The sequence below is a fragment of the Berghia stephanieae genome, chromosome 2 (genome assembly GCF_034508935.2).
Source record: "Berghia stephanieae isolate SIO BIC M18660-M18661 chromosome 2, UCSD_Bste_1.3, whole genome shotgun sequence".
Taxonomy (NCBI): domain Eukaryota; kingdom Metazoa; phylum Mollusca; class Gastropoda; order Nudibranchia; family Aeolidiidae; genus Berghia; species Berghia stephanieae.
This window is the reverse complement of record NC_088361.1, coordinates 118,423,312-118,440,640: the sequence shown is the minus strand read 5'-3', so window position 1 is coordinate 118,440,640 and position 17,329 is coordinate 118,423,312. Positions and strand designations below refer to the sequence as shown.

At 35.5% G+C, this 17,329-nt stretch overlaps 1 protein-coding gene across 2 annotated transcripts in view; it reads right to left on the bottom strand.

Moving 5' to 3' along the window:
- Positions 1–9,525, bottom strand: part of LOC144966400 (phosphatidylinositol 3-kinase catalytic subunit type 3-like) — a 30,071-nt gene extending 20,546 nt beyond the window's left edge. Inside the window, exons 1-6 of one of the 2 annotated variants that reach the window (XM_078902803.1) lie at positions 9,068–9,525; positions 5,807–5,995; positions 5,280–5,423; positions 4,082–4,205; positions 2,690–2,872; positions 1,660–1,731 (exon numbers count right to left, since the gene is read on the bottom strand). In XM_078902803.1, the coding sequence (XP_078758929.1) occupies positions 1,660–1,731; positions 2,690–2,872; positions 4,082–4,205; positions 5,280–5,423; positions 5,807–5,995; positions 9,068–9,138 (783 nt within the window). In that variant the 5' untranslated portion in view covers positions 9,139–9,525. The remainder of the gene's footprint in view (positions 1–1,659; positions 1,732–2,689; positions 2,873–4,081; positions 4,206–5,279; positions 5,424–5,806; positions 5,996–9,067) is intronic. The other variant, XM_078902802.1, reaches the window with a different exon arrangement.
- Positions 9,526–17,329: the final 7,804 nt, after the last annotated feature.

Sequence of the window (17,329 nt, the reverse complement as noted above, 5' to 3'; positions counted from 1 at the left end):
ATGGGAGACGACCCCACCCAGAAGGATAATCTTCAACAATTAAATTTTATGCAAAGCTGACTTTGTACGAGAAAGAATTTAATGAGGAATTATTCTTATATTTGCTAATCATGAAAAAAAAAAACAACTGTTGAGCAGCATTAAATTAAATCTAAGAGAAAGGAAAATACTGTCAGCGGCTTAAACATACATTTGTAAAAACCTTCCAAGAGGTGTGTAATAATGTGAAAATGTACTGTTTAGCTAACAAAAAAGGAGATCTTGTCCAGTTACTTTATATCACAGAAGAAAAAAAGCAAATCTAGGTGGAGGGCCAAAAACCATGCAAGGCTTTTTAAGAAAAGTATCTGTCGGTGACCAAAAAATATGTCAATGTCTTATATCTTAAGACCAAAATATACAAATCAGAAAGAGGAAGTGGGGATGAAATACAATTAGAAAACCTGACCATAACATCACAAGACAGGCTCTGACATAATTTAATCTACCCAAGGAGAAAGAAGACCAGAGAGGCCAAAAAATAGTTGGCAAAGAAGCATGATGGAGAAAGTGAGGAGAGACAGTTACACGTGGAAGCAGGTGGTGAAGACAGCCCAAAGAAGAGTCAAATGCCGAAGCATCGTTGATGGCCAATGCTCAGACTGGTGTTAAGGGTTTAAGAAGTCAAGGAAGTCATATCATTCTCAACGCATAGATAAATTAAAGAAGGCACTTCCATTTTTACATCAGCCTGCTATACAACTGTACAGGAAAGAGCCTTTAAAACTCTGCAGTCATAACAAACAGATTCAAGAGTCTCCAATCCGATACAATCCTAAGACCTTCCAATCCAAAGTGGGCGTCTTCCTAAAATACCACCAAATAGCCTGACATAAAGGGGGATTGGACAGTATATATAGATGTAAAAATGAGACTTTGCCAAATTGAGTGAACAATATTACATTGTCAAATAAAACATATATATAGAAAATCAGTTTGATCCGTCAGTATATTACAAATGGAACATGTAAAACATTGGTTGTCTCCCTCATTTATTTGAAACTATATTATTGTAACTCCCTGCTTGTCAACTTGCCTCAGGCTTCTATAAAACAATTACAATTACTGCAAAACACTGCAGCAAGGTTAGTTTTTGGCAAACGAAAATTTGATCATGCAACCCCTTTGTTGGCCTTTCTCCACTGGTTGCCCATTGAAAAGCACACATATTACAAAGCAGCGTGTCTTGTTTATAAGTGTTTGACTGATATAGAACCGGCATATCTCACAGATCACGTGGTCATGTGTAAATTTGAAAATTACACTTTAAGATCACGTAATGACCAAACGAAAATTTCGGAAAAAAGATCAAGAACAAAATTTGGTGATAGATCATTTGCTTGTTTCGGCCCCAAGATTTGGAATGAACTACCACATGGTCTGAGGGAGTGTGTCTTTACCTGCCTTTAAAAAGAATCTCAAGACACATCTTTACTGTATTTGCTTTAATTGACACTATGAATCCTTGATTTGGCTATGTTTGTTTGTTTTTCCACTCAAAATTGATAATTTATATTGTAAAGTGCCCAGAGCTTGTGTTTTACACGAGAATGAGCGCTGTATAAATGTGTATTATTATTATCATTCTTATTACTATTATTATTATATATCAAGACTTACCATCATCAGCTCTGGGTCATACAATGTACATATTTCAGCAGTGGTTCTAAACTCAAAGGCGTTATCACCATCCTGAAAACAGAAGAAAATTGATGAGGGAAACTATGAGGATTTCTACAAATGAAATGAAGAATTTTTAATGCTCATCAAAATTAAGATTCAAAACCTAAGGTACTAAGTTTCATTTAAAAAATTTTTTATATGGCATAACAGAACAAATTAATTATGTATGTAAGAAGACAATTTTCGTCCAAGGACTTCTCACATATAACACACCAAGCTTCTCAAAAATGACATCTTGCTAATATTACTGGACTATGGTTGTTCATTTTCGGATCCACACCATAATAAACAAAAAGAAAAACTCAAAAAAGTACCAAAGTATCAGACCTGCCAACATGTGATTACACCAACCAGGGATTCCTGGGAGCAAGAAAAGGGATTTTTCGCCCCAAACAGGGACAAAAGGAAAAATGACGAAAAAATAAAATTGCGCTCACAAAAACACATTTACAAAATATGAAGGGGTCAGGATCAAATCCTGCTAAGTCACACAAATTGAGAAAAACAAGCATTAATAAAACTCATTTTTTTTGGTCATCTCTTCAATACAAAAAAAAATTCAAACTCAAAACATCTTAATTTTACCCAATTGGGTGGGTGGGGTTTGACACAACATTCAATTTAGTACCTTATTTGTTCCTCTTGGACAAACGGTTCCAGAGTTATTGATATTTTTTCTATTTAAAATTTTAGTCAATTTTACAGAGAATCTGTGATCTCTCTAATGCCTCTCAACCAGCATCTCACGGCGTAGATCGGGAAAGTTTGGGTTCTACAGTAGAATTGGACCACGAGTTGTATTCACTGAATTTGTGTCAATCAAAAAACAAAAACAAAAAAAAACAAAAACAAAAAAAAATAAAAAAAAAAAAATATATATATATATATATATATATATATATATATATATATATATATATATATATATATATATATATATATATATAGTGTGTGCAGTGTTACAAACCTTTTCAAAATAGACAACAGAGTATTCCAAACCATCAAAATGAATCTTGGGGAACTCAATCATGAGGTACATATACTTAGAATCTCTTTTCTCTTGTTCGTTGACCAATTCAATTTCTCTGAAAGTCAGGCGGTCCAACCAATCAATCTTCACCATGTGACCATCATGATGTTTTTTCACCAGCTGAGGAAATCATGCATAAATTCCTGTCAACAATATTTGAAGACATTCACAAGCAAAGATAATAAAACCTCATTGCATTGTATTGTGTTTAGGTTCTTTGAGGTTATTTGGTGACAGAAACTAACCCTTTTATGGCAAGACTGGGTTTTTAAAAATCTTCATTTCCCCACACCATTCACTTGGTTATTATTGCAGACCTACATAACCATTTTCAATGAGAGAATGGCAATACTGGTGCAACTTGACCAAAGTTATCTCAGCATTGTTATCATTGCTTTCTTGTTAAAAATAAAAATAAATTAATAAACAAAAGCATCTATAATGCTTATTTCCACAGATTCACCATATTCAATGCACTTCGAAAGATGAAGTGAGTAGAGAAGTGCCAGAAGACAATAGTGAATAAAAACTTTTGCGGTGATGGGGAGCTGAACCCAAGGAATGACTGTTACAGCCCCTCCGCCTGGCCATGATTAGGATGCTTTACAATCAATGCCATCAACCACTATCCAATGCCCTTGACACTGACAAATTTTTAACAAAACGAAGGGAACACTGTTTAATTTGAGTGATGCACACATATATTCTTCATACTCTACTATAAACATTGCCAGGCAATATCAATGTCATGTTACCAGATGCGTAGTGCTGTGTAGTGTTAGTACTATCATTTATCATTGTTTACATGTAGCAGGTACTGCACGGTGCTCAATGGGAAAGATACATTCTTAAAAAAGATATAAAATTGATGAATGTCTAGGGAAAAGGGGGGAAATGTGTACTCTTATTTGGGTCAGTGTGGTTGATAGAGATAATATGGCATTGTATATTCTTTAAATAACATATTGAAATTACAAACTTCACTTTCAAAATATTTTTTAATGCTCTCCTTACCGATCATTTTCAGTATTTTCCAAAAAAAATGGCAGGCTTACCTAGCAGAAAAATTTCTTTTTAAAACTCAAACAATCTCTCTACAAAACAACTTTATGTTCTTATTAATCAAACAAAGAACATTGTGATATACAAAACAAATCTGAATAAGAAAACATGTATATTGTGTCGTAACAAATGTGACGATTTTGCTGTAGGTGGTAAGGAGAGGATTAAACGTCACTTAAAGAAAAAACACCACAAAATCAAACCAAATTGCACAACTAACTAAAGCTACATGGATCTGTTGTGACATTTAAAGCAGTCTTATCTCACCTTGGCAAGCTGACTCATTTTGTCAGTTGAATCTTTTGATTTTCCTGGAGTTGTCGATGGAATATTGGGATCAGCTGGGCAGTCTGGCCAGACACATAAGTCATGCATACCTTTCTTGAGAGTTCTGTAAAATAATTCAGAACAGTGAGTGGAGCAGGCGCTTATGTTGATAAGAACAAGAAATGAAGTGAGTAGTACCAGAGGGCAATAGAGAATAAAAATTGTGCTGTGATGAGGATTCGAACCCATAACCCTACTGTTATGACAACCACTCCAGGAATGAGAATGGTAAAGCATTCCAGATGGAGTTGTCGTTCAGTAGGGTTATGGGTTCAAATCCTCACAGCTGCAAAGTTTTTATGCTCTATTGCCCTCTGACACTTTCTACTTACTTCATCTCTTGTGAAATAATTGCAGTGGCCCAAATTAACTGTGAACCCAGAGCTGCCAACCCCATCTGATGAGAATGTGTACAATGGGACCTCAAAATGGGGGAGATTTCATAAAAATGGGTACAATTCTGAAATCGATGGAAACTAACCATTGTGAAAATAAGAGGAAGGTTTAATTACATAAGTCACACCACACAAGCTCAATTGCAGCAACAATGATGTTCCCATGACTATAATCCAATCCTTTCAGAATTCTACCTCCCAGCATGAAGATCATAATTGGTCAAAAAATATATGAATATCCACGGTCACCAAGGTTTCTCAATAGGCTAGCAATAATATGAATTACAACTAAAGAAAACTGAAGTGACACTAAAAATGGGTACAATCTTGGGGGAAATGTGTACAAGCGTACAATCACTGAAAATGCGTACAATTCCGCATTTTTTGCAGTAGGTTGGCAGATCATTTGTTTTAGGACAATAAGTGCTAATATTTTCAATTTTTTTCTAACTCTCATTATCTTATTTCCTTATTATATATCTTAGACAATTTCTGTTAGAGCCTTTCAAAACATAGAAAAAAATCAAACACAGCACAGGGATTAGAAAAACTTAAGAAAATTATAATTAACATCTAAACAGATTATTATGACAGCAAGGATAGAGAAATCATTTTCTGTACAGCATCCTTGTAAACACTGATAAAAAAAGTTTTACGTGAACTCAGCTGATTCTATATTAATATTAATTAATTCATAAGTCAAGATTAACCTAAAATTACACAACAAAATGTCCCCTTATTACCCTCTTTTTCCAAATATGGGAATGACAGATGCGCCAATCGCAACCTTTCCTTCAGTGCCGTAGTAATCCCATATTGTACATGCCAAAACAGCTTCTCTTGGAAGATCACTGAATTTTATGGGCAGTTTCAACCATTCATTCCAACTGATTATGATTTGAAAGAAAAAGAAAAAAATAAACAGCTTGATTAATTGCAATCAAATTAAAAGAATAGTGGAACATACATTATAAAAAGTATGATACAGTCTATTATATTATTAATCCCAAACATTTTTTCATTCACATACTGATTATGATTAAAGAGAAGGAGTAGGGAAATGAAAGTTAAAAGATATGATTCTGTCAACGTACTTGTATAAATAAATTTTGTTTTAAAAAATAAAATTTTAAAAAACATGCACAAACAAGTACTAAAATACTAAAAATTTCTTCAACAAAATGATATTACCAACTCCCCATATTCAGACATACACGTATAAACATCTCAAATTTTCACCGTATAAATCTTTAAAAATAAAAAAACATACTTCCATCGAGTTGTAAATGCTTTATATGATGTTTGCACAGGCAATGTAATGGCTCTTCCCTCCTTGAAAATCTGAACTGTCACAAATAAATCAGAACATCCCTCTTGATAGGCACCGGAGTAAAAGCCCATAGGATTGTCAAGCAACTCTTTGTAGCCAGGTCGTGGTCGTGTTCCTTCCAAGCTTCCACTTATGAATTTGAATATAAAAATAAATTCAAAATAAAAAAATTATTTAAGTGATTAATTAAATCTAAATACATATAAAATATAATTACAGCCTCCAAAGGTACAGTACCCAACTCAAGCACACAGACCTGGTTCATATTCACATTCAGCCAAAATGGTTAATACAACCTTTGTCGACCCACCATTTATTGGGTAGCTGGATCTGAGGTATGGTGGAGAGCACTTTGCGAGGAACCACTGCTCTTTCCAAAAGGTAGAAAGCAACTGTTATTGCATAATTCTTGGTACAGAAAATTAATCAGAAATAATGTCAAGAACCTTTGAGGTAAAGCCACATCTCCACTAGCTGCTTGAGTGTTTTTTTTCGCCTAAGACAATCGAAATAATCATTAAGAGTGTGTCAAGTCTAATAAATTATGCTACTAAACACAGACGTCAACGTCAACTTAAAATGTGGCTCACAGGAATTTCAGACACCACTCGGAGGAAATTCGATACCGAAAGAGGAATTTCCACACACAAGAAAAGGGAATTGGGATGGTATTTGGCATTGTGTTCACCTATTGTATAGTTCTAAATTATTATTAAATTATTAACTATATTATGATATATAAACACAATGCCAAATACAATCCCAAAGTTTCCTAATTTCAAATGCAGTAAAGCTCCAAAACCTAACGGTAGTGATTGTAGTGGTGGTCGTGAGGATGTGGTGTTGGTGGTTGTGGTAGTAATGGTAGTTATGATGATGTGGTAGTGGTGGCTGTAGTAGTAGTTGTAGTGGCAGTGAGGATGATGTGGTGGTGGTGGTTGTGGTAGTAGTGGTAGTTATGATGATGTGGTAGTGATGGTGTTGTATTGTAGTCGTAGTGGTAGTTATGATGATGTGGTGGTGGTGGTGGTTGTAGTAGTAGTGGTAGTAATGATGTGGTGGTGGTTGTAGTAGTAGTGGTAGTAATGATGATGTGGTGGTGGTTGTAGTGGTATTGATGATGTGGTGGTGGTGGTGGTTGTAATAGTAGTGGTCGTGATGATGATGTGGTGGTGGTTGTAGTAGTAGTTGTAGTGATGATGATGTGATGGTGTTGGTTGCAGTAGTGGTGGTAGTGATGATGATGATGTGGTGGTGGTTGTAGTAGTAGTGATGATGGGGTGGTTGTGATGATGATGTGGTGTTGGTGGTTGAGGTAGTAGTCGTAGTGAGGATCATGTGGTGCTGGTGGATGTAGTACTAGTGGTATTAATGATGATGTGGTTCTGGTGGTTGCTGCTGTAGAGGTAGTGACGATGATGTGGTGGTGGTGGTGGTTGTAGTAGTAGTGGTAATGATGATGATGTGGTGGTGGTGGTTGTAGTGGTAGTGATGGTGGTTGTAATAGTATTAGTGGTAGTGATGATGATGATGTGGTGGTGGTGGTTGTAGTGTAGTAGTGGTGGTAGCGATGGTTGAAGTAGTAGTGCTTGTGATGATGTAGTGGTGGTGGTTGTAGCAGTAGTGATAGTGATGATAATGTTGTGGTGGTGGTGGTGTAGTAGTAGTGGTAGTGATAATGATGTGGTGTTTGTTGTTGGTGGTTGTAGCAGTAGTGATAATGATGATGATGAGGTGGTGATGGATGTAGTAGTAGTGGTAGTGATGATGTGGTGATGGTGGTTGTAGTAGTAGTGGCAGTGGTGATGTGGTGGAGGTGGTTGTAGTAGTAGTGCTAGTGATGATGATGATGTGGTGGTTGTAGCAGTAGTAGTGATGATGTGGTGGTGATTGTAGTAGTAGTGGTAGTGATGATGATGTTGTGATGGTGGTGTAGTAGTAGTGGGAGAGATAAGGATGTGGTGGCGGTGGTTGTAGTAGTAGTGGTAGTGATGATAATCTTCAAGTAGTAATGGCAGTGATGAATATATGGGGTATCCTTGCCTCCCCAGAATCTGACGGAAGTTGCCCGTAACCCGGAATTTTTACTCCAGACCGGATTTTTTCCGGTGAAACTGGAGTTTTGGCTGTACTAAACCAAAGACTTTTCTTCATATATTGTTTGCATTATCATAACTGAAAAAATATCCTCTTTCAAAATTTCAGTTTGATAAGCTGGTATTGTCTTAAGACTTAATATGAGTAGGGTCTAGCAACTATGTAGATAGTGGCGATACTAGTTACTTCATACATTTTAAAGTGATAACAACATCTATAATAAACACAACAATAACAATGATAATAATGGTGATTACTATTAGGACATAATATAATAATAACAACAACATTAATACTGATAATTAATAATAATGATAATGATAATAATAATAATAATAATAATAATAATAATAATAATAATATAATAATTATTATTATTATTATTATTAACAACAGGTTTCCCTTCGGCCTCTGTTGTTTAGCTAGGGAGACAAGCACAAATTTGGCCTCCAGACCCCTAAAACTAAATGTTTTTCCAATCACAGAGAATACAATATATCTGCATGTTGCTTTGATTTGTTAATTTACAGTCTTTAGATAATACCATCATTACATACTTAGAATAAATAACAGATTGCAAATTATCGGGCATATAAACACAATACAAAAAATTAAGATTTTCTATTATTTCTAAAATTACATTTTCTCTTTCATTTACTTGTTTGTCTTTTTTTTTGATATTTGTTTTTTTTTTTTAATTATTATTTTATTTTGTTTTTTAATTTTGTTTTCGGTTTGTTTGTTGTTTTTTTTTGGGGGGGGGGGGGGGTTGGTTTTATTTTGTTCTTTGTTGTCTGTTTGTTAGTTCTTTTTTTTTTTAGCTACATTTGTATTGGCATTTGGTATCTAATTGAGTTTTACTTTTGCGTTATTTTTTCTTGCTTGCTTCGTTTTGTTTTCATCAGGTATTTCTTTTCAAATTTTTTTTAACGTTTTGTGGTATCAACACACAGTGTCACACACAAAGACATTCTCTCTCTCTCTATCTCTCTCTCTCTCTCTATCTATCTATCTATCTATCTATCTTTCTATCAGTAGTTAGTAGAGTCAATTATTATAATCGTGAGAATCGAGAAATTAAAAATCTAAAAATTAAAAACTTACATTTTTATTTCAAAATCAGCTTCTAGCTCAGAGCTGTAAACATAGTTGAAGCGGCCACTGTGTTCGTCCATTTTGGATACACTAATGGATGCGAGAAGTTTCTAGTAAAGTATACACAGTCCTTTTTCAAACCTGACGCCTGACGCTACGCATTGAAGTGCTCCACAATGCCTTTGTACTCCAGTGACAATTACGTAAACTTACGTTATTTGACAAAACTACAACAGCCTGGGCCTACAACTTAAAGAATGATTTAGCGAGATGTAAGCCAAGCTGTCAGAGTAGGATAATGACAAGTTTCATTGGTAACTTGAAATGCTCAACTTCATTTCGTTCTGGCGAGACAGCTCAGTTTATTTGTAAACACAAACTGTTTCAACCCCTCTATTGTTGTTTGTTACGGATTGTTATGAACGATTTTTCGTTCCGAGTTATTCTAGTGATCCCCCTTGGCGATTGACGCCTTTCCTTAGTCATAATCGTATTTCATTTGTTCGTTCCATAATATATTTTATGAAGTGAATAGAAAAGTGCCAGAAGACAATAGAGAATAAAAAATTTTCGCGGCGGTGGTGGGGTTTGAACCTGCGACCTTATTGGTACGACAACTCCGCCTGGCAGGTGAGAGCGTGGCTCTACCGTGTGAGCTATCCACGAACACTAAAATATTCGTTTCAAACCCAAAGTCATTACTAGATCCCTCTCTCGCCCACTTCTTGAGACCGCCGATTCGTTCGGCCACCACCATCGCGAATAATTATGACCAGCAGTTAAGCTTAATAGCCAATATTCTCAACACAAACATATAACATAGAAACGATTGAGACATTGAGTATGCTCCGGTGTATGGGGTGAATTTTTTTAAATTCAGAAAAGTGAGTGGAGCAGGCACTTATGTTGGTAACAACAAGATATGAAGTGAATAGAAAAGTGCCAGAAGACAATAGAGAATAAAAAATTTTCGCGGCGGTGGTGGGGTTTGAACCTGCGACCTTATTGGTACGACAACTCCGCCTGGCAGGTGAGAGCGTGGCTCTACCGTGTGAGCTATCCACGAACACTAAAATATTCGTTTCAAACCCAAAGTCATTACTAGATCCCTCTCTCGCCCACTTCTTGAGACCGCCGATTCGTTCGGCCACCACCATCGCGAATAATTATGACCAGCAGTTAAGCTTAATAGCCAATATTCTCAACACAAACATATAACATAGAAACGATTGAGACATTGAGTATGCTCCGGTGTATGGGGTGAATTTTTTTAAATTCAGAAAAGTGAGTGGAGCAGGCACTTATGTTGGTAACAACAAGATATGAAGTGAATAGAAAAGTGCCAGAAGACAATAGAGAATAAAACCGTAGAGCCACGCTCTCACCTGCCAGGCGGAGTTGTCGTACCAATAAGGTCGCAGGTTCAAACCCCACCACCGCCGCGAAAATTTTTTATTCTCTATTGTCTTCTGGCACTTTTCTATTCACTTCATATCTTGTTGTTACCAACATAAGTGCCTGCTCCACTCACTTTTCTGAACATAATATATTTTGTAACGGAGTTGCATCCATTTCTTGGGAAGGTGGGGGGGGGGGGGGGGGGGGGGGTGTTAGTTTGTTTATTTTTCATATACTTGTATGATTTTTAACGGCACTTTCAACTAAATGGGGTCATATAAACGCCAGGAAAAGTAAGGCGATAGGTTTATACAAGACGAAAGACAGGAGTGAACGATTAGATGAAATGTGCCTCTGTATCTAATCTAAGATAAAACTCATCAGCTGAGACCCGAATCTTAACCTAATATGGAAATGCATTTTTAGGTTCACTAACAACAGGCTATATAATTCATGCATAATATAGATTGTCACATAAATATAAGATGTCTTCAAGAGAGATGATTTACTAGGGAAAAAAATAATGGAAAAAAAACCGCACTGCGTACTCCATTGTGATCCCATCAAAGGATTTCCATCGCCCTTTATGTACAGGAATACTCAGTCGATCTGAATAGCAACTTACCCTCAAAGTTTTGTTCTACATTACAATAAAAAGAAGATGGTCACTGTCATCCTGCTTCAAATTAGGTGGAAAAGAAACGAGAAAATATATAATGATAAAAGAAAACAAAAATAAAACCCTGGCGAAACTATTCTATCTCAGTAAATGACCGTTACAGGTGGTATAATGTTGTATCAGCCTGGACAAGCATTATCTTATTTCTCATACTATTATCCACAATCAATTATTAGAGATAAAATTAAAACATCATTGAACACTCAAACACAAAACAATGACACCCCCCATCCCTCCAAGGTCAATTCAACGCACTAACTCACTAACATAATATCACACTCACACAGACACGCACACACGAAAACTGCACATATACATACACAAACTCACACCTAAACACACATACACGAACACACACATACACAAACACACACCGGTCTATAGAAACTGCACACATACAAACACAAACTCACAACTAAACACACATACATGAACACACACACACACACACACACACATACATGTCACGTCTATGTAGGATGTTGGCAAGGAAGGATATAGGTATAGATAGGAGTCAGATAATTTTCCCCATAGACAGCGCCAGGTGCCACTTTTATTCCATTTTATTGATGGTTAAAAAGCTCCTGGCACTTTGACTGATAGTAATAGAATGTTTAAGTTAAAAAAAATGGGTAATAGTGGAGTGGTAGAATCTTGGCACGTTGTATAAGGATAGATAGGTTCAGAAGGTAAGTATTAATCCCCGTTAAAAATGTATTTTATATAATTTAACAGAATTTCCTCATACAATAACAAGGTAGCACATAATTAGCCAAATAATAATAATGCGGGTTTTAATTCATTAAAGCATTCTATGAGTATTGATCTTCATCCCGTATCACACTACTATTCATTTTCTTTATTAATTGTCTTAGCTTATAGCGCCTGGTTGCGTGAGAAGGTTCCCGTTAGGTCAAACAGAAGCCGTTCAGGTCCGCAGTCTGTAATCTTTTGTTTGGTAGCCGTTCGGCTTTGTCCTTCACAGGATGTGGTCTGTCAGTACGCGGATTCACACTGGGTCATTCAACAGGGGTCATCCATACAGGTTCATGCTGGATGATCAAAGACTGACGGTTACTGCCATAATTAGTCTGTGGAAGGATTATTAAAGGATTCCTGCTTCCTCATACCGATCTGTGAAAGATACCGGTGCAAATCCTTGACTAGGTTGCAATATTTTAATATTAAATGAATAGTGGGGTCGTGAGGGATTCTAACCAATACCCTTACATCACCACTATCCATAAATGAAATCAATGGGGCGCATTGAGTTACTGGGATGGGGAAGGATATGTATCAATGAGAACATAATAATCAATGCATATAAATACTAAATTATAGAACTATCAAGTAATTGCGATAGCACATTGATAATTCATTCCTTTTTTGAAGGGATAATATATACCAAAATACATGTATAGCTATATATATATACATATATATATATATATATATATATATATATATATATATATATATATATATATATATATATATATATCAAGATAGCGAATGAATATCTTTATATGAAACATGAGTATCAATTAAGAGTTATTCATTCCTGTTAATTTTTGGTTGTGTCTACTTACTGCCAGGCGAAAACACAATATTAATTATCACTAGTATAATTACATTAATTATAGTAACAATGTAAATTTTCCACTGACCCTTGTGCACAGTTTTCTCGCCATGGGGGATTTATCGAGTTGACTATAAAGCAGTGAGCTCTAAGTAGATGAAATGGACAATATATACCAAAATACATGTATAGCTATATATATATATACATATATATATATATATATATATATATATATATATATATATATATATATATATATATATATATATATATATATATCAAGATAGCGAAGGAATATCTTTATATGAAACATGAGTATCAATTAAGAGTTATTCATTCCTGTTAATTTTTGGTTGTGTCTACTTACTGCCAGGCGAAAACACAATATTAATTATCACTAGTATAATTACATTAATTATAGTAACAATGTAAATTTTCCACTGACCCTTGTGCACAGTTTTCTCGCCATGGGGGATTTATCGAGTTGACTATAAAGCAGTGAGCTCTAAGTAGATGAAATGGACAATATATACCAAAATACATGTATAGCTATATATATATATACATATATATATATATATATATATATATATATATATATATATATATATATATATATATATATATATATATATATATATATATATATCAAGATAGCGAAGGAATATCTTTATATGAAACATGAGTATCAATTAAGAGTTATTCATTCCTGTTAATTTTTGGTTGTGTCTACTTACTGCCAGGCGAAAACACAATATTAATTATCACTAGTATAATTACATTAATTATAGTAACAATGTAAATTTTCCACTGACCCTTGTGCACAGTTTTCTCGCCATGGGGGATTTATCCAGTTGACTATAAAGCAGTGAGCTCTAAGTAGATGAAATGGACAGAGACCGTTATCCCCCCCCCCCCCCACCCCCCACTCCAACTTATAAGGGTTTTCGACGGGAGTAGGAGAATCTCGAAGAGCCAATAATATTTCAGGATTTTGGTAGGCCTGCAATTATTATTTGTGGTTGTCCGTGGTCCAATCGGATCTGGGTGTCGTAATTGTAGCGTCCGTGAATGTCTAATTAGGTCTCCGCTAAGGGTGACATGTCCCACTGGTGACATATAAGTGCGAAGTGAAAGTCTAAATGCAGGAGAGAAACCAGATGGCTCTCCTTTCATTGTCCCAGGGCAAGAACGATTAACACATTTGCTACACTACGATAGCCGTTGCATTGTGTTGTGTGTATTGAGGTATTTACAATCGTGGGAAGTTGAGGCGATTGAAATATGTCATTACAAGACACACTTACATAACTAGACCCCCTCACGTCTCTAATAAATGGATTCTTGGAAGACTTGTCGCGAGTTTCCCTCGCTATCACCCAAGGCAAGAAATTTTGAAAATGCGAACCAGGTCCTATAATATTTGTTACTAATGACTGCTGTCACACTGTCACAAAACGCTTGTTGGGCTTGCTAGTTGAGCAATGATGCTTGTTTCCTGTTATGTCACCTTTGCGTTTCCTGATATTCCGCCTTAAGTATGTCACTGTTGCTTTTTTGTTTGTTTTCTTTTGTTTGAAAAACATCGTTGATGAATATTGAATAGTCACCTTAATGGCATTAGGATAGAGTGGCGCCGTAATGGGAGATAGCGCAGCAGGGAGACTAGTCCCGTAACTTTTGCGTAAGAAAGTTTTCTTTAGTCCCGTAACTATTAAGTAAGAACGTTTTCTTAAAAGTTCCGGAAACCGGGTAGTTCGTTATCGTATTTTGGTGGAAACCCAACACTTTTGAGGATTGACTGAATAATAGAATGTCTTGACTGATCCTGACTTTCGTTAATTTATTGTCTATGACTATGGGTTGTGTAGACGAAGTTTTATATATAGAGAAGAGATTTCTCCAATTGTAGTCAGTCCATCACGATAGCCTGAGCAGAGCAGAGACATGCTAGGTCCTCTCTGAGACTCTCAAAAGTCATTCCATTTTGTAGAAATTCACTCGGCTTGGGAATTAATATTAACCTTGTATATTAACCGCCAGTGAAATTTCTTTATTTGACGGCTCTATTAATGGTGTGTTTCCATTGATTAATTGTGATTTTAATGATAGTTTATTCTATAAGTTTGATTTATGATCATCAGCAGTGAATTTCCATGTGTACTATTATTGTGTATTTCTTCAGAATACAAATATTAAGATATTTTACTATCGTGCTTGAAGTTTAAGGATAACAAATGTAAAGATTGATTAAAGATATAAAAAGTTATCTACACTTATTTAATCTCTGTCGTAAATAACTATTGAAATATTAATTTTGAGACAATTAAGAGTAATCGTCAATCTCTCTAGATTGAAATGATGTATGAAGATCAGTCTCACTTATGTATAAGTATGGCACAGGATTAAGTGTGAATATAGGATTATTTTAGTTATCGTGTATCTCTTTCTATCCAGAATAGAGTCAGTTAGCCCCGGCTATAAACCCAGACTTGATACCAGTGAAATTTGTACATTATCTTGAGAAACATTTTGGTTCCCTAATCATCGGGGAAAACAATATAATAAAAACATTTCCTACCTGGACTTAAAATAAAGTGAAAATAACAATTATATTTGAAAGAACTTGTGACAGAAAAGTGAACTGTGAACCATGTTTGGACTCCTATACATAATATAATAATACCGAAAGACTTCGATAATGTGGTCGAGAATGCCATCTTCACCTTCATCATCATTCACCATTCATTGCATGTCTGCGTATTATTAAGTAAGGTAAGGGGCCCCAATCTGTAGATTATTATTTACATCATCACCATCATGAATCATCATCATTTTTAATATTTTCGTATCTGTTGTCACACTTATAATTTGGCTATTATTCTTTCTTTCCTTTTATTTTTCTTTAGATTAGTAATAAACGGTTATAAAATTATAATTCAATTGTCTTATACTGTGCATTTAGTTTTATGTGTTGTGTGGAACCACCTTTAATGTCTCAAACTGGGGTAAATAGCCACTGTACTCTGGCTTTGGGATCGTCACGTAGGTCAGTACTTTTGCCTGGACCTACATTGTGACACACACCCGGTCGTGGCTTTCTATAGGTAGTATGCGGTTGACGTCACTCAGGTCTTTGTTATTGTTTTTTTGCCATCCGCGGTCATGAGTAATGCTCACTGAACTGTGTTAACCCGACTATAAATGTTCATGGATACACACAGTTTTGTGTGTTAGTCCGTTATACTTCCGGATGGCAATGTTATGAGCTTCTTAGCCAAGCGCGTACTATCTATATTATATCTTGTAAGGAAATGCCTTTGCGTTTATGGCGCTGTAGGGAAGTACCTGTGGTATGCACGACTTATGACATCCAACCTTATCTTGATTTATTTCTTTTGTCACTCTAAAACGTGAGGGTGTAGCATTTCCGTCATGTCTTTGAGTCTGATCTTCGACATCCCCAATTTAACCCCTGACGTTATCGGAGCTGCGAATGGCCATTGTCTCCATAGACCATGGTTGACTTCGTGACGATCCATCCATCGTACGCGCTTTGTATTCATTTAGGGGTAAACATGTTTAGGGGGAGAAGAACATTAAATTACAACACCCACCCCCATTTCGCCTCTAGTTTTTCCATGATTCATGCGAATAGGGATGGTAAAGATAGTGACTTTTAATTTCATCTTCAGTTCTGCTGTAAGTCCGTGGTGGAGAAGGACGTTTTGTATTTTCTGTTGTGAAAGTCCATAGTAACGTTCTATCACGGCTTCTAACTCCTGTCTCTGTTGTGAGACAGTATTACCAAACAGAAATTAATGTTGTTTGATTTCTTTTTGAGTAGTGCTCTGTTGGTGAGATTTCAGTGTTATTTGTAATCTATTGAAATATTGTGTTCTGTTGTGATTATCGGCATTTCTGATTTAATAGATTGTTAAGGATATAATGATATCCAAGTTTCCAGTGCTATCTTGCGATGTGTTACTTATCCGGTTTTTTACTGAGTTTTATATCGGTGTTGATATTTTAAAGAATTGATTATCATTGTTTTCATTTTCTTTCCCAAATCTAGAGATCTGGCCTTTCTTTAACATTTTTGTGACTTTACCTGACCATCAAGTCACCTTTATGTGACTCATTGTAACCTCAATGAACATTGACTATAACGTATAACCTTTAATAACAAGAACTGAAACCTATTACTTAATGAACAAAAACAAGAACTGAAACCTGTTACAAAATAGACATAATTACATACTGTGACCTATAGATGATTTGAAAAACAATCCATTGTTTGATAACAGACATTGTCTGGAACCTAATACATTGGTACTGTGTGTCATTCATCTGGACATTTAGCTCATCAATAACCCACACTTGGAATAACACACAGGCAACTACAGCACGTAGAATATCATCTTCACACAGACGGAGATAAGTTGGGGACCCTGAGGTCATACAAACTAAATAATCATGTTTTTCTATCATTATTCATATATCATTTAGCTTTATATTCACATCATTCACTTCTATCACCAACTCATCATATCTGTCAATCATTAGTTTCATCAATATTATCTTGACATTTATCCTTTTATCACTGACTATA